Raw genomic sequence first — 26,238 nt, 5'->3', positions numbered from 1 at the left:
ATTGCATACAAATAGCTAACTATTATGTGCTCTTTGTATATGCATGGTAGGGGGTAGGGAGAGGTCGAGCAAAGCTGTTTACAAATCTATCTCAACAGTTGTAGAACAGTAAAATGCAAAAATTCTTCAGAGCAAAAAGGAAAAACCACAAATACACACTTTTCTTCATAAAGTTAATGAGTTGTAGGTAAAGTAATTAGCTGTGACATTGCTGGCTGCAGCCTTTAGGACTTAGAAGCTTCTAAATGGCTCTGAAAGAAAAGAAGCAGAAAATGGGGGAGACACTCTGAGTACTTGAACCTGCTTCTCAAAGAGCTAACATGGTTTGGGTCCAAGTACAGTGAGTACGATTCGTGGATTCCTCTCTTATCTAAGAAAGTTCGAGGAAGGGACATCCTCCGGCCACCATCCCCCAACCCATGCTGAAAAGTAATTCTAGTTTGGATTCCCAGGCAGACTCCCCCTCTACAGCATGATTCAGAGTGACTCAGTTAGGGAAAGGAAACGTAGAACTGTGAAGCCATTTTCATTAAAACGTGAAAAATAATTACACTGAACCCTTCAGAGATCACTTTGTTTGAAAATATTTTGTGTGCTTGACAGTTTTGACTATTAAACTTTAGAAACTGACAATATTTGAGACCTCTGAAGAATTAAAGTGAGTTATGAAAGTCACAAACTGCTGACAAAAGGATTCAATATTGGAACGTGGATTTAACATGTGATGCACATTTGATATTGGTGAGAGTTAGCGACTATGTTTGATAATATGAGTATATATTGGAAAGCCTTTTGTTCCCTAATGTGTCTGGTGCCTATAAAACTGGTCTCAGACATCTGGAAAGATTGGGTTTGAGAAATACAGATGGAATATAAGTGGTTCTACAATTAAATAATATGTTCAGCGATCGGGTAATCGCTATGTAGACTTGGAAGTTTCCCTGATGTATTGTTGAGCAAACTGCCTAAAGCACATTTTAACATCCATTTTCTCAGTGTTTTCCATAACTCTGAAACTCATATGGCCCCTTTTTTCCTACCTTGTGGGAATACAAGCTTGGCAATATTACTTAGTTATTCTAATCAGGTAAGTTTTCTTGGCTCTTCATGTTAATCACATCAGACAAGATCACAGTGCAGTTTTTGCCTTGCAAAATGAAACAAAGACTAACACTCTAGAACTGGAATTCATAACCCTTTCTTAAACTTTCTCTATTGTACTTTCTATCCGATGTTTGAATTTATTAGCAAACAACCTTCCTCACCCAGATTTAGCGAGCTGTAACACACCTTTTCCCCAACTACTAAAGCAGGTAACTGGGAATTTAATCCAGCAAAATGAATTTTCAGTGCCCTTCAACACTGAGGCCAGGGAAGGTGGACTTTCTGCTAATTCAGTAAGTGTAAACTGTGAGCGCTCTAGGGTAAGAATTTGTTAGACAGATGTTAAATGCCTTAAGATTAACATTAAGAGTGAAATAATTACATTGTTAGGTTCTGCCAAACAGATCAGGGCTGCAGAAGACTCAACACAACAGGTACTTCTTGCCCTAAAGCCCTACTCCTTAAACAAGAAAGGCTACAAAGTGAACAACAGGTCTTAGAGCTAGAAAAGAGTACCTTAGTCGTAATATTGGTGTTTTTTACAGGCAATAAAAGACATGAGAATATGAAACACATAGAAGTGGATTGAACAGAAAGGTGATCTGTGCATGACAGGCAAGCAAATGCCAATGTGTTTGTTGCATAACAATATGCTTGGTGTTCTAAAAAAATAAAGAAATCCTAAGAACAAGCCCCAGTGTTACTTTCAACCCAACCCAAACCTGAACAAGAAAAGAAGCAGCAGGTCCATGCAGGTACATGCCTAGGGACATCCAAGAACATCACATACAGCTGGTGTGTGCATGCGTGTACAGCTTTAATGACAAAAGCAATTTTTACCTTACATTTCAAAACAAAAACCAGGAAGTGAACATAACTTTAACAGTTAATATAATTTGCTGGCAAAATGACACAAACTTATAGGTGTACATAATACGTTATTAAAAACATCAATGCAAAAAACCAAGCAGTAAAGCATCTTCACTACTGTCTAACAGAATACAGTTTATCAGAGGATGCTCTGATGGATAACAACTGCAAATACGATTTCAGAATGGATACAGAGGTTAGACCAAGATATAAGACCTTATCTATAGCAAATACTTTTTTTTTTTTTAATTTTTATTTTGCTTTTAAGAAGGGAATATAAATACTGCCCAAAGGCAGCACTGTTGCTTGGAGGAAATGCCCCTTCAGAGAAATAATCCAGACCTTGTCCTACATTCCTATACAGACTTCTTAGTTTGACAGCCAAGAAGATCTGGCACGATTTTTCACCTTCTCAGATGGGTGCACAGAAGTTTAGTACCCCTTCCTCTCACCCCTAGCTCCTTAGCCAGCGTTAGACAAGTCGTAGGGCACAGCAATTGCCTAAAAGCTTAATAATAGTTTTTACTGGAAGTATTTATCACTTCATGAGAAGGCAAAAAGGGTTTTGCAGTTCAGATGCACCTGTCTTACAGAAGCCTTCTCAAAAGTCAGAACTCACCCAAAGAAAAAGGTTGCCTGCTCCCAGTGATACTGAATGTAACTAAATGTTTTCTGAAGGTTCTTTCGGAAATCCAAGAGTATCACAACAGCACATAATTCCAACTACCCCAGTCCCAGCAAGAATGTAACAACAGTCTTGCTGCCCAGATTTCCTGCTCACTTGTTAAAGTGATCATTTTCAATGGAAACTTGTCCTGCCCTAAAGTTCAAATTGATTTTCTGGGGGAAGCAACTGCCCAGAACTGCATATGCACTATATCATACAGGAAATACTTAAACTTGTGCATCTAAACCTTTCAGAAGCTCACAGCCCCCCCCATTGATGTTCTATACACCAATAAAGAGGTCTGGTGTTTCACCTCTTAGCAGGGTTTTCATTCTTCCATCACCTTTCCTTAGCCACTTCCCAGTTATCTGTAGATCACCTAAATATTTCTTTTTATATGCATCAACGACAAGGGCAGAGTGCTTCATGAAAGCAAATTCCTAGTATTTCTGGCTTTTAATCTGTGTACCTCAACTCCTTGGAGGAGCTCTACATGCATAAGGGTCAGACAGCTTAGTTGTTTTGCACTTGGTGGTAAATTCCATGTCCTCAGACTCCTGTACCTCCTCCTGGAGATCTCCATCTGCTTGTAGGTAAATCTCCATTCACTATCAGGAAGTCAGCAAGCATAGGGAGAATGCTCTTTAAAGGACTGAATCTAAAAACTGAGGTCTTGCATCTTTTGCACACCTGCCAAGCTGTGAAAATTATGTAATGCTCCTTCCTCTTCCCTAGAAAGCATATATTATCCACAAGTAAAATAAAATCCCCCATACCAAAGGGAATTCTGGGCAAAGATTGAGGAAACTATGTACAGAATTGATACTTTGCTAATTTTTTTCCATTTAGATTTTCTCCCTCATACACTTATGCATCCCAATCAAGAAGTCTTTGAACTTAAACCCATAACACTAAATTATGCAAAGCTAGAAAACTCGTGCTCTCCTTTCTCAGCAGGATATTCTCTCTTCTCCAGCTCTTTCCTACTTATTGTTTGAATGCTTTGTGACAAAGGGAGCAAAAAAAGCCAAATGGACAATGGTTAACTTCTTCCACCCCAGACCATCCTACACTAAACAAAGAATTGAGAGAGATGTAAAACTTTCATCAAAAGGCAAAGAAAGTTCACAACACATACAATAATGTCAAGAAGCCAGCTCTGATCAGTTTATCACTTTTATGACACCTAGCAACAAGACTGCACAAGTATTTTAGAGTTACAGCAGATAATGTGGGATCCACACATTACTATTCACAATACTGCAATGACGACTTCTAAGCTTAAGCTTCTGTTTTTAAAGTACAGCTTCATCCGGCACCTTGGGTGTTTGGTAAAACAAAAGCCAATATTAAAATCTATCTTGTAGTGAAGTGACACTAACAAATCCAGTCTTTTTTTTGCCCCCCAGCCCCTTTTTTTCACCTTTTTCTTCTGTTACATGATGTATGTACTGTTTAACATCTGCACACTTCAGCAGCAATGGGCAGCTAGGGTACTCTGAGTCTAGCACAACTTGATCGAGTGGCTGGAACTTTCCTGGCTGCTGAAAATACATCAAAGGGATTATAAAAGCATTATTATAATGTTAAGACACATATACACACTACACATATATAGAAATATATATGCACGCAATGGCCATAGCTTTAAAATAAAGGATTTAAAGAAGATCATATTTTGAATGATAACACATGACACATTCAGAATCTGATTACAAAGCAAGCTATAAATACTTATTTCAAACTAGTAAATACCTGCAAAATGCTGAACTCTTCAATTACTGCACTTAAAAGACCAAATTTAAAACAACATGGGGAGAAACTAATGTGAAGTACAGTGGGATTTTTTGGAAGATGACATAAGACACAGTAGTCAACGTGTGCCAATACTGTTTTAGACCAAAACCTGTTGGATTAAACCCAGTGTCATAACTTCCATTCAAATTTTGCTTTTCCTTCCATAAAGATAAATCTCAAAGGAGCAGGGTAGCTTCTGGAACACAGTATTAACCTTTCACCTCTGCAAAGTCAATTGCAGTTAGGCCAGAATATGTATATAAAGTGATTTTGGCACAACTTAAATAGCCCCACACATGACAGAACCATCAAACAAATGTTGCCGTTGCCAAACAATGCATAATCATTCAGCACGGTTTGGCACAACTGGCAGCCTTCCCTTTGGAAAGATCCTTTAGCGCATCAGTACAAAGACTCTGTGAACTCTCCATCCTTAAGAGAGTGCACGGTCTCAGGAGCCAAAGCTGAAGTCATTATACCGGTCAGCATGAAAAAAACACCACTTGGGTATACTGCTTTCACTATTAATTAATCCATTTGCTAGAAAGTCAGATGCTTAATAAAAGTAACCATCCATTGTTCAATCACAATAAAAAAAAGCAAACCCCCCCAACAACAAAAAAAACCCAGAAAGCCTTTAAAGTTTTGTTTCTCCTGAAAAAGAAAAGGCACAATAACAATGGCAAAAAGAAGGTTATGAGACACAGAAATAAAGCTGCAATAAACTGTTTCCTATAGATAACTTACCTGCACAAACCTGCTTGTGTCCCAGAGCAAGACAGCCATATTTATGTTGTGCAGGGGCACAGAGCCCAAGCTAAGAAAGCCTGCTGGATAGGAGATGGCTCTGCTCAGAAGACACATTAAGCAACCCTGCATCACACTATCAAAGGATGGTGCAGAGGATGATCCTAAGATACCCAGTGGGTACCTTGATACTCATTAGTTCAATCCAGAAGTGATTGTGCTGCATTCAAGCTGGCTTTGCACAAGGTATCTGCAACACGATCCTCAAGACTTCCCTTTACTGAAGAATACACTAACTTAGGCAGGGCACTGCAGGAATGCATTTGCCCTGATTTAGGACCCAGAACAGCTCTATGCATTTATCTGGCATCATGCCTGGCCTAGAAAACCAGAAACCCTAGAAAACAATGTACTGAGAAAGTGAAGGGCAGTACTGGACTGGTCCTGTGCACAGAAAAAGCAGCAGCAGTTGTCCTTTACTCAGGCTACCTCAACACTCTACCACATAGACAGAGGAGATTTACTGTTTCCCTAATTTAAGCTTTGTATAAAGCTTTCAAAGGGATGCTGAATTCAAACAGAGCACAGTGCCTAGAGAACGAGCTAAACTATTCCTTGTGAAATGACCTCTTCTGATGGGCCACCCTGAAGCAGGAACAGACCACAGAAATATAGAATACGTTTGCACATCCTATACCATAAATAATTTAAAAATAATTACAGAACAATAGGTTACTATTACAAATGTGTAGTAGGACTTTATTTCTTCACCATACAAAAATTGTTCTCCTGCATTCTCCACTTGCAGAAAATAGCAAGCAACCTTACAGCAAAAACTCTTAGGATGCAAAAAGTAAAATTATTGCCTCCATGAAACAAAAAACAAGGATCAACATTTACATTTTATGCCCTTTTTTTCCACAGGCAGATTATAAACAATAAATCAATAATTTTGCCTATGCCTTTTGATACACTTCAGAAATTTAAGTTAGGTTTTGCCACACCCATGATAAATCAATTAAGCCATTTATTAATTATCCAACTTTTGGATACTTGATCATCACATTGCTGTTCTATGATACAGCATCTCTACTAATACTGGTTCTAAAAAGGCAATGTTTCCTTTCAAGTTCAAACTGCCACAGAAATGTTCCTTCTTCCTCCCCCATAGCATCCAAATTCTCCTTTCTTTTTCCCTTCTTTCCCAAAATGACTCATCTACTGATGCCTCAGAAAGGGCACTAGTTTGTTTTACTCTGATGACATCTCATCATTTAAAATTCAATAGTTCTGGGATAGGCTCTCACAAAAGGACAAAAGAGATTCTCTGCTTCTCTTAAAAAGGAGGTGATTAGAGTTTGTTGAGATTGCCAGCTGACTCCTGGAATATACTTTACTGACCAAAACACTTGATGCAAACAAAAATACTTCTAGAGTGGATATCTCTGCTTTAAATGCAAATTAAATTTCAATTATTATGGAAGCCCCTCTTCGTAAAATTAACATAACTTCTGCAGAAAATAAAGTCAGAAATAACGTTTTCTCCTGAGAATTCCAGTGAAAAAATAAAGCAGGCTTACCTCTTTGTCTGCCTTTATGAGGTAGTAAAGTATCAGAAATAAGGGGTCCATTGGTGTAACAAACAGCAGGCGCCCATCTAAGTGACAGATATGTAAAAGTAAGCTTAGTACCAAGAGGCACAATATATTGACCTTTTTTTTTTTTTTTAGGATGTTTTTCAGGAGTGTGGGCAAGAAGAGAATATTTTTTTTTTCAGTAAGTATCCCAGTATTTTAGTAAAATAGGCATGAAAATAGTATTTGTGATTTTATATTAAAAATACAGAAAGAACTCAATTCTCAACCCTGCCAAACCAAAGCACAAGCTCCACTGCAGGTCTGCTGGCTTCAACCACTCTTAGTTTTGCCTTTTTCTGGACTATAAAAACAGCAAAATTGAAGCTGCCCTCTATTGGCAGATTTGGGTGTAACAGAAACTTGTGTTGGGATACCAGATATATCCAGTATACTCCACCTCAAACACTGGGTAAGGCAACACTGTGCTGGCAGAAGAGGTAGGCAGGGCAAGAAAGAATTTCAAGAGCTGGTTAAGTTAGAGCTGCCTCTCATCTGTAAGGGGAGAATCTGCATGCAGTCTCCTAACGGAACAAAATAAACTTAAATAGATCAGAAAATATGGCTTAGTATGTTGTATTCAAAGTTACACACAAAGGAAGAACTTGGTCTCCCATTGAAACAGACACCTCTGCCCATCTGGAGCTCATTGCAGGACAATGGCTTAGTCAGACTTTTTGTATAATTGTAGATAATTGGAAACAATGTAACATCAAGGAAATTCACTAATTAGACCCAATAATTGATGACAATTTGACATTAATTAGCAAACCAAAAGCAAATAAATGCAATTTTTTTTGTTTCAAATCACATGATTAAGATAATTAAAGAAAAGGAAATCCTATTGCGATGGCCCTAAAACTAACAAAAAATGGGGTGGGAAGAACGTGGTTTGCACAAAGCTGATACCCAATCTAACATCTGTATTACTAACATAATGCATTGCGTGATGCAAAGCAAGCATCAGGACTACTTACAAACATGAAAGCTTTGATAATAAAACTGGAGGGGAAAAAACCACTAGCCACTTTCTCAAAGCTTCCATTTACATGCTTTCCACTGTACCTCCAGGAAGAGGTATTTTTATTTGTTCTAAAGAGTTCAGACTCACTATAGGTATATAAAGACCTCTGCCCTTCCCTGCAGATAACAAGATAATTTGCTTTAACTGCAAACACACAGCTTTTTTGTGTTGTTCTTCCCCTGACCGTTTCAGAGATGCAGCAGTCCTAACATTCAGGAACAATTTTTCCCCTTGTATCTTTTAAAGAAAACTGAGGCGATGATTCCTTAAGGCAACTGTTTCCCAAGGGCCAAAATAGAGGTTAGAAAGGGAGGGGGAGAATACAATGCGGACGTAATTGGGAGCAGGGAGCAGACCCAGTCTTTTGGCTCACCCCCAGATGGAGCAAGGAAAAGCTCATAGACATACCACTTGCATTGCTATATGCACCTGCAGAGGATGTTTAAAAGTTAACACACGCTTTGGGATATTACCATTAAAGAAGGCATATGTCTGGTGGGGTTGCTTTTATTTATTACTATAAATGGTCTTTTTTCTAGTTAAAAAAAGGACAAAATAAATACACCTTCATCTCCTGAATTAATACTTATTGCTTGGTCTATGGACATGCTGGCAGAGAAACACTACTCCAATGACAACCTTACTGATAAAGGATTGTTAAAGCTGTCACAAGCAGTTACATAAGTTTCCTCCCCATTTTCAGAAAGGTGAGCTAGGATCAGAGAATGACTCGGATGGTATAGATGAGCTCACTTCAGACAAAACACTGAAACAGCACCTTCAGACAGCAGGCCTATCCTGAGATCCCAGCAGTCACACAGGGGACTACAGAGGTAATTAAAAGAAAGCAAGACCATACATTCCAACGCTTGGAGCTCTAACACACTGCTTACTTAGCTAGCTAAGGCCTTCCAGCCCTTTTTCCCTCCCGTAGGATAACACATATTTTACTTACACTGAGGACTTGCTGGTCTGATTGACAAGGCAAGCTAAGTATTTTATGGCACTTCAGTTTAAATACAATTGAACGACTTCCCCCCCCCCTCCTCAAAGACAAATGAACATCTGTCTAATTGAGGCTGCCAAAGGCAGCCTTTTAAAGAGAGACCACAAAGCCCCCAGCCCTGGTTAAATCCAGATGGCAAATGAGTGTGTCAGAAGGTGGGGATGTGATGCAGCATGCCTCAAACAACTAGAAAAAACACCTGTAAATTTACTAGAAGAGAGAGAGAAGGTCTGTGTATGAACGTTAGTCACAGTTGGGGGAAGGATACGTTATATTACTCACCTTGTTGAACAGTCTGACCTATAAACCAGGAACGATATTCCTCATGAAAAGCTTTTACTTCAAACAGCTGCTGTGCACCACTATTGAATAAGTAAAGGGTTGCTTCCCCTGTTGAAAAGAAATCTGGTTTGTGTTTGTAAGCTTTCACAAAAATCAAAAGAATACCCAGTACGTCTGAAGAATGTGCCTTATATACATACAGACACACAAACATACACACATTCTACATAAACTCACTACAAAGAAAGCTCATACAAAGAAAACTATTATATACAGATGTTCATTTACCAGCTCTATAAACCAAACTGAATTTGAATCAATAAATAAGATGTGTGAATAGTTCATCTTACAACACAAAGCCTTTGATCCAAACCCAAATCAAAATCACTCAAGAAATCAGCTTTTGTCTGTACTGAAGGGGGAAAGTGGAAAACAAGAAAATTCCCTCTCCTTCCATCATGTCTGTCTCCAAGATATCAGACTCTGGGTTAGGGGAACAAAAGTCTCAAACCTTCAAGTGACAATTTGAAATCATTTTTTTTTTGTGCATAAAAATGGATTGCCAATGACTCAGTATGGGTAGACAAATAAGGTGAACAAGGAAGCTAAAAGAAGTTGCTCCGAAGTGCCCATCAGAATCTTGATAGTTTGGAAAGGAAAAGGAAAGCTCTATTTTAGGCCACCCCATAGCACAGCTCTGCCATTTCACATTAGTTCTGGGTTATAATAAAAGGGTGACAAATATGTTGCAAACAGGATTGGCATTTTCCATATCTAAAACAGGAAGTTGCCAGAACTACAGAAGTGGCCACTGAAATTTGGTCAGCTGAGTCTGTTGGCTGGACTGGTCCTGACTTGGTTATCAATCCATCTTCAAGAGACAAGAGCAACTACAACATCGCAGTCCTGCTCAAAACACATAAATCGCAAAGCTGCATCAACTTGCAGATCATGGGCTAGCTCAAAAAAGCCTCAATGTAAGCCCCTGCAAGCTGACATCAGCACTGCTGTTCTCAGTCTGCAGAGATCCCTAGGTGCGGAGGGAGGTCAGCTAAAATGGGCAGACACATCTCTTCCCAAAAATGACTGATAATGCATTTTTCCCCCTTTATCCAAAAGGCTGACCAGATGTTTAACCTCACCTAAGGATATAGTTTCAGTTCTCTGATAATTTTTCTTTTGGGGAGGGGAGGAGAGGAGTGAAGAGTACATATAAGGGGGAGCAGGGGTTTCAATCATTACCATGTAATGGTCTACACCATAGTTTGATCAGCGCCAGACATCGAACTACTCACAGAAGTGTTCACTGAACAACTTAAGACTCCTACCAGTGAGCGCACTAGCCAAATGTGGTAGTGAGCTACCAAATTTTGGGATAGGGACCATTCCTACTGCCTAACTCCAGCTCCTTAATTTATTTGCTTATGTTAAAAGGACAGTCACCACAGGTTCCCAACAGTGTCGTTAGACAGAAACTCTAGGGGAAGGAGAGAGAACCTAGGCAGCTTTGCTCACAACTTTACCACTTCAATTTGTTACTTACTCTTGTGGTATGGTTATTTCCCTTCTTTTAGTTCAGCACTTTGAAAAATGCTTCTTGTGGTACTTCTGAATTGCAGGCTGAACCCTAGTTTATAGTCTTTGTAAGGGAAAGAAATCTTGTCCTTTTTACCTGTCTATAAAAAGGACCATGCATACTTTTATTTAATAAAGTGGGCGGTGTGAATTCTATAGTGTGCTGAGTCCTTCAGTGCGTATTTATACAATATCTGGCATCAACAATTCATCTGTTAGACCCAAACGTAAGGAAAATACATTAATAGGGTGTTCTCAGTTCTTCCATTTTCAGACCCTATACTTATAATAGGCTACATAACTGAAGGTTTATGCAGGTCTATAAATAAGCTCCTGTAAATTCTAAAGGAACACACCCAGGCAATCATTGTACTTTAGGTTTTCCTCAGAAACCTTTCCCAAGATCTCTGATGCTACAAGGTAAACAGATCTCTTCTGCCACAGAGAAAAGCAAATTAATATCTACGCTTTTAAAAACATAACAAATTAGAAAGCCAATATAATACAGCAGGTGGAAAATATCCGTGGCTATATATTCCCACTGTAAATTTGAGCAATCAAAAAACAGGTACCATGATGAGTAAGTGATTTCACATTCTGTACCTATTGTATTTAATTATTTTCCTCTTTCAAGAACAAGTAGCAGTTACTATATTGTGACATTAAAATGTACGTGAAGACTTTAGTTACAAACATATATAAATATGAGCAGTGAATTTCAAAACAAAAACATACAACTTAAATCTATAGAAAACAAATGAGCTTATGAAAAGAAAAAAAAACAGCATGAAACGTGTTTTGCAAACAAAATACGTTAACCCTAACAAAGGCTTACTGCAAGTTTCTGTTGCAGTATCTCATACTCCAATTATTACATTACTCTTACAGTAATAACAAATCCTTGACAAAAAGAACAATCTGACTAGAAGAAAGTAACTGTGGGATGGTGGCGTCATTATATCGCCTGCATTTGCTGGTCTTTCCAATGTATTTTGAATGCAAAGTGCCTCATCATCTATTAACGAGAAAAGAGATACCACCACTTGGACCAGGGAAAGAAGAAAATTAGATTTAAAAATGAAAAGACTCAAAAAGCTTGGTAAGTATAACTGAGTAACTTCTTCTAACTCTGACTATTTATTTTACAGCATAAGATGAATGCTATGAAGCCTAAATTTGGATTAAAAAAAAGCCCAGGCTCAACACCCAACACTGTAAGCTCCCCAAAACTAATGCACTTAAAAACAGAACTTAAATTACACCTCTTTTTTGTGCTGCCAATATTCCTGATGAATAAACAGTTCAACCAATTAAAATTATAAAAGAAATCCTAAATGTTTGCACAGCATTAACTATCTGGCATCACCAGCAGTATCTTTGGCACGTGAGACTTACACTATCATCATTATTTCAGCTTGCAAAATATGAATCTTTTGGTGGTGGAGGGAATCAACCAGAACATTAACAGGCTCATGTCACAATTCCAAAACTTGCCTGTGCTTGGATTACGCAGTTTTGTAAACAAAGGTTCGCTGTCAGGTGCCTTAGGGGGGTCAGTAGCAGCCTCTGTAGGGGGAGAGGAAAAAGTTATGAACTTGTAAACTGAGAAGTATTGCACGTTCTGCCATGCTTCTCCAAGACATTCAGAATTAATTGGATTGACACTTTTTGAAAACTCACGTATTTTCTGCCTAAAAGTTATATGCCTCAGCCCAAATTCATCCTACCTGATCAAGGCACCTAAATTATGATTCCAGATTTCCTGGCACTCTCTATCTGCCACAGGAAAGATATGCACCTGGGGATGATTTAGATTTTGAAAACCACTTCCCCCTAGAGAGCCTCAGGCAAGAGAGCTCCTAAGTTTGACATCTCAGTTAAGTGAGATTGTCGTGATTTAACCCCAGTCAGTAACCAAGCACCACACAGCCGCTTGCTCACCCTCTCCTCCCCCCCACTTATATACTGAGCATGACGTCATATGGTATGGAATAGCCCTTTAGCCAGTTTGGGTCAGCTGTCCTGGCTACACGCCCTCCCAGCTTCTTGTGCACCTCCTCACTTGCAGAGCATGGGACACTGAAAAGTCCTTGACTTAGTACAAACACTGCTTAGCAACAACTAAAACATCAGTGTGTTATCACATGATTTTCATGCTAAATCCAAAACACAGCACTATACCAGCTACTAGGACGAAAATTAACTCTATCCCAGCCGAAACCAAGACAGAGATGAACTGATATGTTGCCCTGATTAGTCACAAAGACAATGAGAATGCTTTGGTAAGTTAAGCCAAGCACAGTGTGGACATTAAAAAGTTGAAAGTGCAAAAGGTAAAATATTTGTGGGAAGAAACAGTGGTCCTCTAAAGCTTTCAGGCAGTCAGATTATGCAGGAATATGGGGCAGGAATTGTCTGAGTGGTTGTTACTTCTGTGAAAAATATGCACACTTGTTTATCTGTTATGTATAATCTTGAAAAATAAAGCGTGCATTTAATCCCCCCCCCCGAGGAGAATGAAGCTGAGAGAATACAGCACCTCTGGCTTAAGCCTCTGACAGTTGTTCTCTTTTCTGTGTCTTTATGCAAAAAAAGACAAAAAGCAGAGCCACAAAAGTATGATTTCTCTGTGAAATTAAAAAAAAAAAAAAATTAGAAAGGAAACAGCTCCCACAAAGGATGCTGATTCAAGTCTGAAAAAACATCTATAAGGGTCCCCAGTTAATTATATCCTATCCAAGTTCTCTTTGTAGGGAAAGTCTAACTTATATTTATGAAAACAACTTCCCACATCTGAGTGAAGAGCAACATGACAGTATCACCTTTCTTAGCTTGCACACTGCCAGTTCTGTCCCAGTTCCTTTCACATAGGCATTCATCAGAGCAAGGAAAATTATTAAAGCATTTCACATACATAACCAGTATCCAGACCCCAGAGAATGGACTGACAGGGATCAGGCTGACATTTGCGTTATGGTGCTGCTGAGGAAAGCAGAGAGAAGCAGCAGAGGTGGGCTGCACAGCTATTCACAAGGGAGGCTGTTGGGAGAAACAGAAGTGCCACATCGTCCTTCCCCTTTCAGTAGCATCCAGGAGGTTTGCAGAGAGGGAGATAGCACGGTTCTTTTCTATGGAAAACAGGGAAGTAGGAACCTCAAGTACAACCAAAACCAGGTGTCCTCCACTCTGGTTGAAAGCCTATCCCCAACACACCTGGAAAGGACAGGTGGACTTCTCACAGGCTGTTCACTAGCACCTCAGTGACAAAAAAAGCCCCAAATAACCCTCATCTTCACATCCACTCCTGGTTATTCAGTTGTGTCACAGACAGAAATTGCCCAGATAAAAACATAAGCAGGGCTTAAAAAGCAAGTGCGTTTTGTGATAAAGTATTGGAGGATAATAGTTCTCAGAGCGGTTCGGAGAATTTACAGTCATTTTCTTCCCCTGAATTTTTAGCTGAGTCTTCAGGTGGCTTGAAAAAGTGTTTTAAAAAGTTTCAATATAAGTTGAGGGTTTTTAATGGAAAAAGTCCGTATTTGCTAACCAGACTTGCTTCATATGCTGATACATAAACACACACGGTTGTCAAGCTACATTTGTCCTGGCAAAGGCAAACTTCAAACTTCTAGAGCTGTGTATATTTCAATTCTTGACCACAGTTTAACATTAGTGTATTTTTTGTTACTTTTTAAAACACTACAGTGATTAATGACAGTGAAAGAAACACACTGCATGTGTTTACTTTGATGTGTTTCACATGAACATGTTAAAATATACACACTAAATGTGAGTTTCAAAATTTAAAACAAAAAGCAAAACAAAAAAAAGAACCCCAAAGGAACTTTTAGCGCTCACTTGCTCTGCTTTCTTCATGCATAGATTTATGAACACTGGGAATGAGTCCAGCTGAGCCCTAAGTTGCATCTTGTATAATGTGAACTATTAAGTAGACAATCCTTCCTAATGTAGCTGTTTTTAATGAAGTTCACATCTTTATTTAGTTGATATGTTCTTTTCCTAACCTTCTAGTAACACACTGAATTCATCCATCCCCGCTAAGCCTGGGAGACACCTGCACGTAGGGAACACTCAGTGTAACAAACCCAAGGGGTAGTGTCCCATCTTTTCCTCATCAATCCTCTGCCTTCCCAACCCAGACAACCACCCTCCTTCACTAAGGCCTGCCTCATGCTATCCCAGGCTCAGCACCCTCTGCTCTGCCCCTTTGTATACGTAGCCTGGCCCTGCAGCTGCCTTGGCTCAGCCAGTAGCTCTTCCCCATGTGAAGAGAAGCACAGCTCTGCCCACAAGAGAACCCCAAGCTCCGTGGGGTTCATCACTGCACAGAGGACAGCAGTAATCATACCCTAACGAACAGTCTGAGTTGCAGCCTTCAGTCCCAGTATCTCGTGCTGATGGGATCAGAGTACGCGTCACGTTCTCCACACAGCTGCCACAGAAAATGGTTTACCAGAAGGGACATGCACGTGTGCGCGCACACAAGAAGGGAGGAGTGGGCAAAGGCAAAAGTGGTTTCTCTGAGTTTCTTTTACCTTCAGTCTCCTCAAAATGTAGGCAATACCCCACCCCATTTTTCCAGGGCATCTGAAGTATATTTTTGTTACAGATTGGCTCTACTAGATGTCAAGTTGGCGGATAAAAAGAGGCAATTGGGAGAATGCCTGCTTGGAAAACTGGATGCAATATTAACTTGGCCTTAAGGGTGAAGAAGGCCCTATTTACCTGAATTTAAACACTTCATGACTAGGAAAATGCTGAGCAAGGGATTTTTGAAGTTAGGTGTCCAAACCTAACTTGTGTGTGTTCTGGCCTTTAGCCAGGAAAGGTAAGTGGATTTCTTTAATGTCATTACATTTATCAGTCCTTGTATTTGGGCAAGGATCTCTTATAGCTAAATAAATAAAGACTTCTTAAAAAGCAGTACGGTAGCAATTTTCTAGCAAAACTAAGAGTTAAACTAGGTGGTTTGTTTTTTTTTTTTTTAAGTTTTAAGATTCACATCCAGATAAGAAATAATCTTACAGAAAATAAGCAGACAAAAGGGACATTACAGGAAGAGCTTTTTTGTTAAACCCTAAAGGAAAACATCAGATGATTGCCACTACACTTACTACAACAGTCTCCATAGCTCAGCCCTGAGAAACTTGTTCATCTACAAGAATAACAAGTGAGAGAGGTAAGACCTTTCTGACTGAATATTATACTCCCTATCAACTGTCTTGCAGCTGTAAGCTGCAGGTAACACACAGTCAGTACAGGTCAGCTTACTAACAGATGTGCCAGTACAGCATGCTATTCTCTTAGGACAACATTCACTACAAGGATACAAAAAACTGGTACAAGGGTAACAGAGAGGTTCAATTAATCCTGTCCCGAGAAGGCATCTCAATTAGCGAGCCACTCTCTAAATTGCCAGGGAAGGCAAATGACAGGCACTTCCAGGAGGCAGCTGAACCCACCTAAAGCCTAAACGCACCTGTATCATCCCCTGCAAGTATATGCCTCTGTCTCCATTGAGCTTACAGACACCTCCAGCAACACAGAATTAATCCGGATGCCGTACTGCTACAGCTATACCAGAGGAGGGAGTTCTGAGGTAAGCATAATGCAGGACAATTAAATGCCAACACTGGGCTGATAAGTATGTCTACTTTGCTTAAATTATAGTCTACTGTTCATTCACTATTAATCAAATCACAGGAAGTCCATCTAAAAATGTGGGTGATATATCCATCAGCTGTACTGGAGTCTACAGACGGAACCTCAGAATCCTGAAGCTGAGAGAAAGAGACTATAAAAGCTTAAATGAAGCTTTCCATTACAGAAAAGGAGAAAAGCCTATCATATTTCATGGAGGTCAGACATACAACCAGGCAAACTCTATAAAATATATAAACAGAACAAAGTGAAAATGAACCAGCTGTCAAAGGATTTCTGGAAATAATTTCTTCCACAATGGATAGATATGAGGCACTAATGAATCTGGCCATTAAAAAAAAAGTGTTAGCTGGTACAGCAACATGAATAAATTGGAAAAGAACATAAAACTCCCACTAAGATCTATGAAACTGTTATGGATGATGCAAGGTCTATTCACCTTTTTTTTAAAAAAAAATTGCTTATAGTGTACTATATATAACAGACTAATATCAAGTTATATGGAATTCCCATGCAAAAAGCTGCCAGCCAAGCAAGCAAAAAGGCTGTAAATATCTGTCAATTGCGTAAGAGGAAAAAATCCTCTGAGAGCACAAATTTCCCTACCACCATCACCCTGCAAAAAAAGAGGATTATTTAAAAGTCTGGAAATATAAAGTTAAGATTTCATTTAAAACCAGATATTAAACCATACGTCACTTACACAAGTCTTTTCCATTCCCTTCTTAACTTCTAACCATGCACAAAAGGTGTGTCAGATGGAGACATTATGATGGAGCCCATTAAATGGACATTTTATGGAAGACCTTAAACTATGTAGTCTAAGGGTACAGATATGTTAGATCTAATAATCGTTTTATTTATGTTCTTTTTAGAATCAGTCAACCCTGAAGTAAGTGGGTTTAATTCAGTGCCTGTGTCCTCTGTCCTGCAGCATGCCCTGAATAAAGCCCACTGAAAATTAATTAATAAATCCAGTACTTTGTATCACTCAAACTTTTGACAATTTTTTTAAGTTACAAGGTAATAAACTATTAGCATAAGGAATGAATTCAGGTATGCACAGACTGAAGATACAGTTTCATGAATGGCTTCAAATGACGAAAGATCACAGGTCATTGGAAAGCGCAGTCCTGAGGGCCCCACCTCTGCTCCCTCCCTGTTGCGCATCTCCACTGCTTTCTTTCCATCAAAACTAGCAATCTCATGGCCACACAGCAAGTCAGCTCAGTTCACTGATCCAGCTGAGAAATAACCAGTCACAAAAAAGAAGTATTAATTTTCACTCAGATCAGTAAGGTATTCTCACTCACCATATGGTTACATGACCACCAGAACAAAAGGACAGGACCCATGGCAGGAACAGATGGTATAGAATATAACCTACTCTATATGTGACACTGGGGTCTTTGACCAGTGTCAGCTAATTAGAAAACTAGATTGTGTGTGATGTTACAGAGGTGGGAAAGCAAGAGCCAAGGGGCTCACAATACTCTAAGGGGAGTACTAAATGGCACAGAGCTCGATTTACCTCTGCAAACAGCCTCTTTTGCAGGTGCTTACAGATAAGGTATGGCTTTGCACTTGCACACACTTGATTTTTGGAAATATTTTCTTAGTTGTTATGCAGTTATGTTAATTTGATGTTATCTCACCACCTTACCCTCTCCTTGACCATACATAGTACTAGCTTCAGTGAGGGGACTTTTGCCATGCCTGTTGTAAAAGACAGAATGGTTATCAGTCTGGTAATCACAGCATTTGTTATTTGGTGCCCTAAGGAAATAACGTTTAATGTGACGTCATTTACACCCCTTCAAGTCTTTCTGGCTCCCACTTCACCTGAAAATCCTACGATAAAACACAATGATATCTAAAAATGGCACTGTGCTCTATCTTGAGCAAAACTTCGCATGGAAATGCTTCTAGATGGTTTGAGTGGTCTTTTGCTCCAGTACACAGCTATGCAATACAGCTAAATATTAAGACTTCTGCCTGAGAGCATCTTTTGGCTTCTCCTTATGCTGGCACAGTTCACTTTTTAGGCCAAAAAAACATGTTCATGGACTCACTGGCAGCAATGGACAGTACTAATTCATCCGTTACTGAAATCTAGATGTTAGGCAGATCATGCAGGGGTTTGAGCTGAATGAAGGAGAAGTCAATCTTGAGAAGTTCAAGAACAGGTTATCACTTGAATGGATAAAAACTTCAGACTTCCCTTCTCAATATTTATAGGGTCAACACTGGTGCAGCTGTATTACTGGCTGAATCAGCCCTATTCCCATGTGCAGAGAGGCCTAAGTTGGCATAAGTTGGTCTCTTCCAAGCCAGATGGCAGAAAGCAGAAGTAGGAGATGGTGTTACACATTAAAACATCTCTTTTCAGTTATTTTATTTGCTATGCTTCCTTCTGGCTCCTTAGCTTGCCAGTTATATCTGCTTTATACACAGCTGAGCTCAGTATGCCTTTTAAGAGATGACATATAAGAAATGGTGCAAATTACCTGCAGGCAAAAGGCTTTGTTCAGGAGATGCAAATGCCAATTTAGGGGGAGGTTAAGTAAAATACACCCACAGAGTGCTAACTTCTAAAGTAAGCGTATTCACATTCACTTTATTAAAAAGGTATATAAATATGTGCACATATTTTATATAGTCTTTCTAATGTTTTGTCATCTGTTAAAAAACATGTATTTGTTTATTGTAAACACTATTTCCAAGTTCTTTATCTAAATTATTCTGTAAGTATTAATATTCAAGTATCCTGCTCAATTTTGACATTCATTACAACTTCTGAATCAAGCTCTTTAACAGCCCAGCAGTGGTCTATTTTGTAGCAGATAAATTGAACTGTTTTTTAAATGCTAAAAATAAAAGCACGTATCAAAGTGTTAACTGCAAGGTGCGAGAATGGAAAAAAAAAACCAAACCAAAACCTGCTTAGTTCAGATTTTAAAGCAAACTACTTTTATGCATTAAGTATTCCACAGCTTCTTTTGCTATGACATCTTCTCTCAATATGACCCAAAATTTTCAAGTCAAATGCTTCCTCTGTTGTTGCACAGAGACAAGAGTTCCTTAGTCTCATTTGAAAAAAACGAAGGATTAATTTAATGTGTGCTGATGCCCTATGGTTTGGCATCACAGTCCATTTATTTCTGCCTCCATCTGACTTTTGGCATATATGAGATTTGTTCAAACAACTTGCCAAGTCTAATGTGAAACTGCTCCTTTTATTTTTAAATAAGTAATTCCTAAAAATAATAGGATTGTTAAATTTCTCTCCCCCCTTGCAATCCTTCCAGTGCTATTCATATGGCAGTTCCCATGAAACAATAAAAAAGCTAATCAATTTACTGTTTAAGAAAACAGCAGACTAAAAAAATGTAGTCAAACTAAACTTGTCTAGTTCAGAAAAATAAAGGTTGAAAATAATTTTCAGCTTGCAGCTAACCCCTACTTCTTTTCCTAACACAGAGAAACACAGAACAAATTAAATACAGCAGTCTTAACTTTAGGTGTAGACTGGAACACCAGACTTAGAAAACTGCCTTAAATTCCTGACCTCTTTGCTAAAACCAGTGAAGGATATAAATAGTTCCAGCTCTGACATAACACCTATCCCTGAGAAATTGTACTGAAAAGAGACTGCCCTTCACACCCATCCTGTTAAGCAGCTAGTGTGATTTTGGTTGCTATTGGTAAGACCAGTTTGAAGCTATTATGTAAGAATGTTTATTTATTATACAGAGCCCAGATAAGATCTATGTCATGCACAGCGACTTTATCGCAGTATTTGAGGGTTTTCCAGACCCCTGCCCTTAGAACCCTACAATTATGTGGGGTCTCAGTATTATTTCTCTGTCTAGAAAATAATTTCTAGTACTTATGATTTTCAGAGAAAACATTAAAAATGGTAATTCCATGGGCCCAACTCAAAAAGCAAGTACAAATTTCCTATATGCACATAAAAAAAAATCTCATTGGTTCAGGTAGTAGGATTTTAAAAAAATGTACATGAATACTCAGTAAACACAGACAGAATCTCTTCTACTAAAGCACATCATTAGCAACTTTCTGGCTGCGAGATGGCCAGGTTTTAATCCTTAGGAGCTACTTCTTTTCCCTTGTACCTGTTCAGTAGCTAGACCAATACAACAGGAAGCCTGTATAGGAAGCTCTACATTCTCAAGGGTAAAGGGGGGCTCGGACACATGGGTAATAGAACATCCCTGATTATCCAGCTACTACAAGAAATGCAGAAAAACATAATCTAGAAACTCGGCCACCCACCAATGAAGTCCATGTGGGTCCTTCAGGACTTACTAGGACTTTGGTGTCTCTGTTCCATGATTCCTCCAGAACTCCAGATTTGGAAGGTCTTCTTAACCATCGACATCAACTACCCCGCACAAAGAAAGTTCAGATCTGGATTTCCAGCCAAGCTAATAAAATCCCCTGGAACGTGGAGCACAGCACAGAAACACCCAAGTGGGTCTGCACAGAGCCAGCTTGGGTCCATCAGGACTTATTAGTTCAGACACTGTCTGAAAGCAGCTGCACTGCAAAGCTGGTCCTGGAAATAGCAGAGATGTGTTAACATGGCACAGCACTTGAACTAATAAACTGTTAGTGCTGAGCTGAGTCTGCTCTAGGCCAAATCTGGTGCCTGTATATCCACAGCATAGCTAATATGCAACTGCAGAAACTGCCCAAAGAGTTGACTCTATTTCGAGCCCAGCATGCACAGCTCTACCCCTACCCACGTGCCCAAGTTTTCTGTCCTCATCACCTCCCTCCATATGACCAATCCCTCCATCTACCCTCTTCCTGTTTGTTCATCGTTTTCTCTCTTGACTATTCTCATCCATTTCTCAACCTTCCTCTAAATGTCCATGATAAGGCTGCACAATGTACACCAGCGGCTTCCAGCCTTTCAGGAGTGATTAACGTGGTTACCACCGTCTCCTCATCCTACCTTCTCCACCAGACCAACACCTCCTAACTCCTCTCCCCCTGACTTCTGGCTTCCCCCTTTGTCCTGCCTTTGCTGTTTCAATCCCTAACATAGTGGTTAAACCACGACACATAGGAACAATTATGCTTATAAAAACAAAACAAAAAGATGATTGTATTGGCATATCAAATCATCCTGCCTCCATGGAAAAAAAAAAAGTATCAGCAGAAACACCATCACAAGAGCTCTCACTCACCAGGACAAGGGTGGGCTACCATTTCTAAAGCTAAAATTTGCTTACCTCACCTAGAAGCTGCTTACCAGCCAGCCCAGGTATGACTGCCTGAGGCTCTCCTTTCCCCTTCCTACTCAGGCTTCCCTTGTGTGACTCTCTCATACCAAACAGCCTGAGTGTCTTGGTGTGGCAAAAGGCTGGTGAGAGCAAAGACTGTCATCAGGCTGCTAATAAGAACAGTGAACAAGGAAAGAATGCCATAGGAAGGAATGAAAGTAGGCAAAGACTGACTGAAATGAAGCACAGGGTGACTGGCCTGCTCACTGAACATCAACTCTGCCTCTCAGCTCAGGCAACTCCGCTCCCCCTTCCCACCTTCACTCACCTCTATAATCCATGCAAAATACCTGCTGAGCTGTGTGGTTTGTAGCTCTGTCCTATGATGTGTAGGCATGAGATGGACACTAACAATCAAAGTTTTACAGTACCGGAAATATAATGATAGAGTTAACCACTTGCAACAGAAAGTGACAGAGTCTGGCCCTCTAGAACAGTTCAAGAGGGCTGGGATAACACACATCATTGGTAAAACCACCACTCCAACTGCATTACTCCTCTAGCCATAATCACGACTTCAACAAAGAACATGGGCAGTTCTACCTGACAGAGGAGATTCCTTGTTTCTGAGCTCTTTCCAGACCACTGAGATCAATATAAAAATTAAGAAATCAGAAACAAAATTGAAATTTATCTCCTCAGTCATCAAACATGCTCTGAACAGCAGAGCAGCAATTTATTGTCTATGCAATATAACATAGTATATAAATGTGTACTGAAACAAGGAAATTATTACTAATTTTATAATCTCCAATACTAAAGCAGACAAGCATACTCTGCTCACTTTCTACGGCAGTTAGAAAATGAAATCTGCCTGCTTTTTAGCTGCTGTGTTCCAGATATCAACCGGATGTTGTCAGCTGAAGTCCAAATAAGAAAGAATCTCATCTTTCTCTTACATGTGCTTTCTACACAGTTAAATGTTTCTACATGTCACATAAGCAGCAAAAACCACAGTCAGAGACTTGTGCAAAATCAAACAGATTCTCAGAATGATGTAATAACTAGGGAATGAGAGCAACACATGCACCATCGTTCAGAACTCCAGCCATATCTTTGCCTTGTTCTAGGAAGCTACTGTTGAACCTCTAACAGTCTAAATGATTGAAAAATACGATACTTAAGAAAGCAAGTTTCAGTTCTCATTATTTTACTTCTATACTTCTGACAGACCTCATTCTTTTTTAGACTAGGATATCTAGCCTCTTTGCAGAACTAGTCACCATCTCCATCCATACAGGAACTTTTAAGATGTCACAATCAAAGCAAGATGAATGGCATATATCCAAGTGGAGATGCTATTAGGCTGTGCAGGATGGTATACATTACAAGCTGTTCTAGAAGGCAGACTACCCAGGTGAGTAGTTCAAACTAACTTAAGCACTTGAAACCGGGACCTTATGAAGTGCCTTTATTACAAGAAAAGTTTTGGAGCTTTTTGCATAGCATTAAAACACAGCTTGCTCCTTCCTCCCACCACGCACAGGATAATGGCCACAGATACAAGAAGACAAATAGGCTATTTACACCTAGAAAGTGTTGGTAGACTTATTAACAAATGGTATTAAACTCACACCCAGAACCAGATCCTGCAATTATTTACACCAGTTGTTTTTATGCATGTATGCAGCATAATGGCATGTGGTATTATGAAAATATGGATTGCCATATGAATAAAATCTTACAGTCAAAGAAAAACCATTTTTTTTGTTATAAATCCAACCGCATCCATCTTCATTCCTAAAAGTAATCAGGTCTTCCTACTACAAATTCTGCTAAATGGCCAATGAAGAACTTCTGAGATTCATTCAACAAAGCAGTTAAGAAATGCAAAACTTTGAAAAGTGATAGATGTTAACTTAAAAAAATCTCTTTTCTGAAAAAAATGTTAAAACCAAACTAAAATCATTAAATCTAGTTCATTTCAGCAGTCCTATTCATAGGATTGGCAAGTCTCATCAGCTGTGGAGTTCTGAAATTATCAGCCACAGAATTTTTTTAAAATCACTATGTGCTTTGAGGTTCTACTAAGGCTTAATAAACTTTCTTACAGGTCTGGAGCACTACATAAATTTTGTCAGAGCTGTGCTGGCATAATTGGTAATACAAACTGTCTGGCTTCATGAAAGTTACAAGCTCTGGCTCCAATCCTGCAAACACTTACTGAAGAATTTAACTCACTGCACAGAACTGACTACTCATGCGTAAGTTAAGCGTATTTGTAAATATTTGCACAGTATGGACATCTGTTGGCATAGCCAGTCATCTGATACAAGATTCAGCTTTAAATCCTAGTCTGCAGAGAGTCAATATTAAAAAAAGGAATTCCTCACTTACAAATTCCTTTCTAAGGCATCAAGTCAGATACCAAAGGGTAGAATTGAAAAGTTAAAATCAGAGGAAGAGGAATCAGTGAAGTTGTAACAGTTGGTTCTGTTTCTCATGTAACTAGAGAAGCCTGGCTTCTTTTGGATGCATGTCTCAAGACTGAGCTCCTGCCTTGTTTTCAACCTTTGCTGAACTAAGGTCTTGCTATACTTTTCCTTCAGTGGTGCCATTTATAGCATTTCTCACATCATCACAGACATTTTCACAAAGCTTATAAAATTGCTCCAAAGAGCTCCTCCTTTTTTATCAGGTTTGGTTGAAATTAACACTCAAAAGTTTCGGGCGAGGTAAGAAATAGGCACTGTACAAAGCTGACCCACAGATAATTGTGGAAGTTGTATTTCCTTAGGAACTCAAACTAAAAAAAGCATTTATGAAATGCCTCCTTCCTCTTAGTGTCTTGGAGTTTGAGCACATCCTGTTTCACTCATCCTCTTTAACACAAAAATCTTTTGTGATCTGTGAATTTAAAATTTTAAAACCTGATACTAGGCAGAAATAAACGTAAAGGGGGAAAGGCATCTTCCCATTTATTCAGCGCTAAGTGAGATAAACTAAGCCTACAGTGTTTAAGGCCTTGCGTATATTGCATCTGCAGAGCTGCCATGTGGAGGTCTGCTTCTTTAGCCTATAGAGAGGAAGAGCTGAGATCTCACCCTGGCTTAGGCCTTATGGTTTCCAAGGAGTTTGTTTTAAAGCTGAGGCTTAGAACGCTAAACCGTTTCCATCAAAAAACGCAGGAATGGACTAAGGGGATGGAAGCAAGATTGGCTGCCAGCAGCAGGGAGATGACGGCAATTCTCTATCAGGGACCTCGGTGACAAGATCCCTCTTCTACAGCTCCTCTCCCCCAGGCTCACAACGCTGTTTGTAAATCAGGGGCGAACTGACCTCTGGAAAACCCTAATGGCACACAAAAATAAAACGCATAGATGCACTGAGTAAACAGGGCCCCCGGAGAGGAGAAGGGGGGTACTCTGTAGGGCCTTGTGTAAAGGCTGTGTCTCAAAACGTCCTTACCACACCAGGTCTGGGGCTGGCTGCACACAGCAACCCAGAGACCTGCCCCAGCCCTCGGAGAAAGGCACCCGTCTCCTGCCCGAGCGACGGCCCAGCCCCGCCGCGATGTGGGCAAGCATCGCCAGGGCCAGTCAGCGGGGCGCAGTGGAGAATGAGAGATCGGCGCTGCGGCAGAGCCTTTCCCACCTCGGAGCGCCGCTGGGTTACCTGGTGCAATGAGCACCCACTGGCCAGGGTGCGCGTCCGGGGGACGCTGCTTCGCGCCGTGCATGCTCCGTACACCCCGGCCGCCGGCCGCGCTCCCGCCGCTGCTCCCGCCGCCGCCGCAACATGGCGGCCGGGGCGGGGCCGCACAGGGGGGGACGAGAGGCGGGAAGAGGCGCCGCGCGTTACTGCCCGCCCGGCAGCCGCGCGCTTCGCAGCCCCGCGCGTGGCGGCAGGACGGCGCCACCCCGCGGGCGGGAGAGGGGGGAGGGCGGCAGTAGGGCACTGAGATGGCTGGGGCTGCGCTGCCGCTTCCCCTCTCCCCCCCCTCGCACGTCGAGGGAATGGTACAAGCCGAGCGGCAAAGCCTCTCCTCTGGCACCACTCCGGCAGTGGAGCGAGCTAGCTAGCTAGCTGCGGGGCCCCTCTCTCCGCTCTCGGACCAGGAGCATACAGACAGTAGGGCTGCTTTCCCACACACGTCTTCCCCCTCATACCCTGAGGGCTGGCAGGCAAAGGCTTACTTTTAACCCTGTCCCATCGCAGGCCAGGAGGTAACCGTTTTGCAGGGGTCTGTGGCAGACGCTCGGGCGGCTGTAGCTGAGCGGTGCCTGCCACTGCCCCATCGCCGCCCAACCCCTGGCAGGAGGCAGCACCTCTGCCAAAAGCTTTGTCTTGAGGGGTGCACAGCTTGGCTTAGGTGTGATGAATTTGGACCTAAAGGCAGAAATGCAGGACTGCAGAGGTGATGAACAGATTTGAACGCCTGATGTGAGGAAAGGCCGAAAGCTGGGGCTGTTCAGCCCGGAGAAGGGAAGGCTCGCAGGGGGGAATCTTAATCCATGTACATAAATACCTCATGGGGGGAGTAAAGATGATGGAGCCAGGCTCTTCTCTGTAGCGCCAACTGACGGGGCTCAAGGCAA

At 40.6% G+C, this 26,238-nt stretch overlaps 1 protein-coding gene across 4 annotated transcripts in view; it reads right to left on the bottom strand.

Moving 5' to 3' along the window:
* Window positions 1-25,420, bottom strand: part of RNASEH2B (ribonuclease H2 subunit B) — a 44,879-nt gene extending 19,459 nt beyond the window's left edge. For 3 of the 4 annotated variants that reach the window (XM_076364072.1, XM_076364059.1, XM_076364067.1), the window contains exons 1-5: window positions 25,316-25,420; window positions 12,201-12,272; window positions 9,132-9,239; window positions 6,766-6,842; window positions 4,065-4,185 (exon numbers count right to left, since the gene is read on the bottom strand). In XM_076364072.1, the coding sequence (XP_076220187.1) occupies window positions 4,065-4,185; window positions 6,766-6,842; window positions 9,132-9,239; window positions 12,201-12,272; window positions 25,316-25,379 (442 nt within the window). In that variant the 5' untranslated portion in view covers window positions 25,380-25,420. The remainder of the gene's footprint in view (window positions 1-4,064; window positions 4,186-6,765; window positions 6,843-9,131; window positions 9,240-12,200; window positions 12,273-25,315) is intronic. The other variant, XM_076364065.1, reaches the window with a different exon arrangement.
* Between the last annotated feature and the right edge of the window lie 818 nt (window positions 25,421-26,238).

The sequence above is a fragment of the Aptenodytes patagonicus genome, chromosome 1, assembly GCF_965638725.1.
Source record: "Aptenodytes patagonicus chromosome 1, bAptPat1.pri.cur, whole genome shotgun sequence".
In the NCBI taxonomy this organism is placed as follows: Eukaryota; Metazoa; Chordata; class Aves; order Sphenisciformes; family Spheniscidae; genus Aptenodytes; species Aptenodytes patagonicus.
This window is presented reverse-complemented; position numbering and strand designations above follow the sequence as displayed.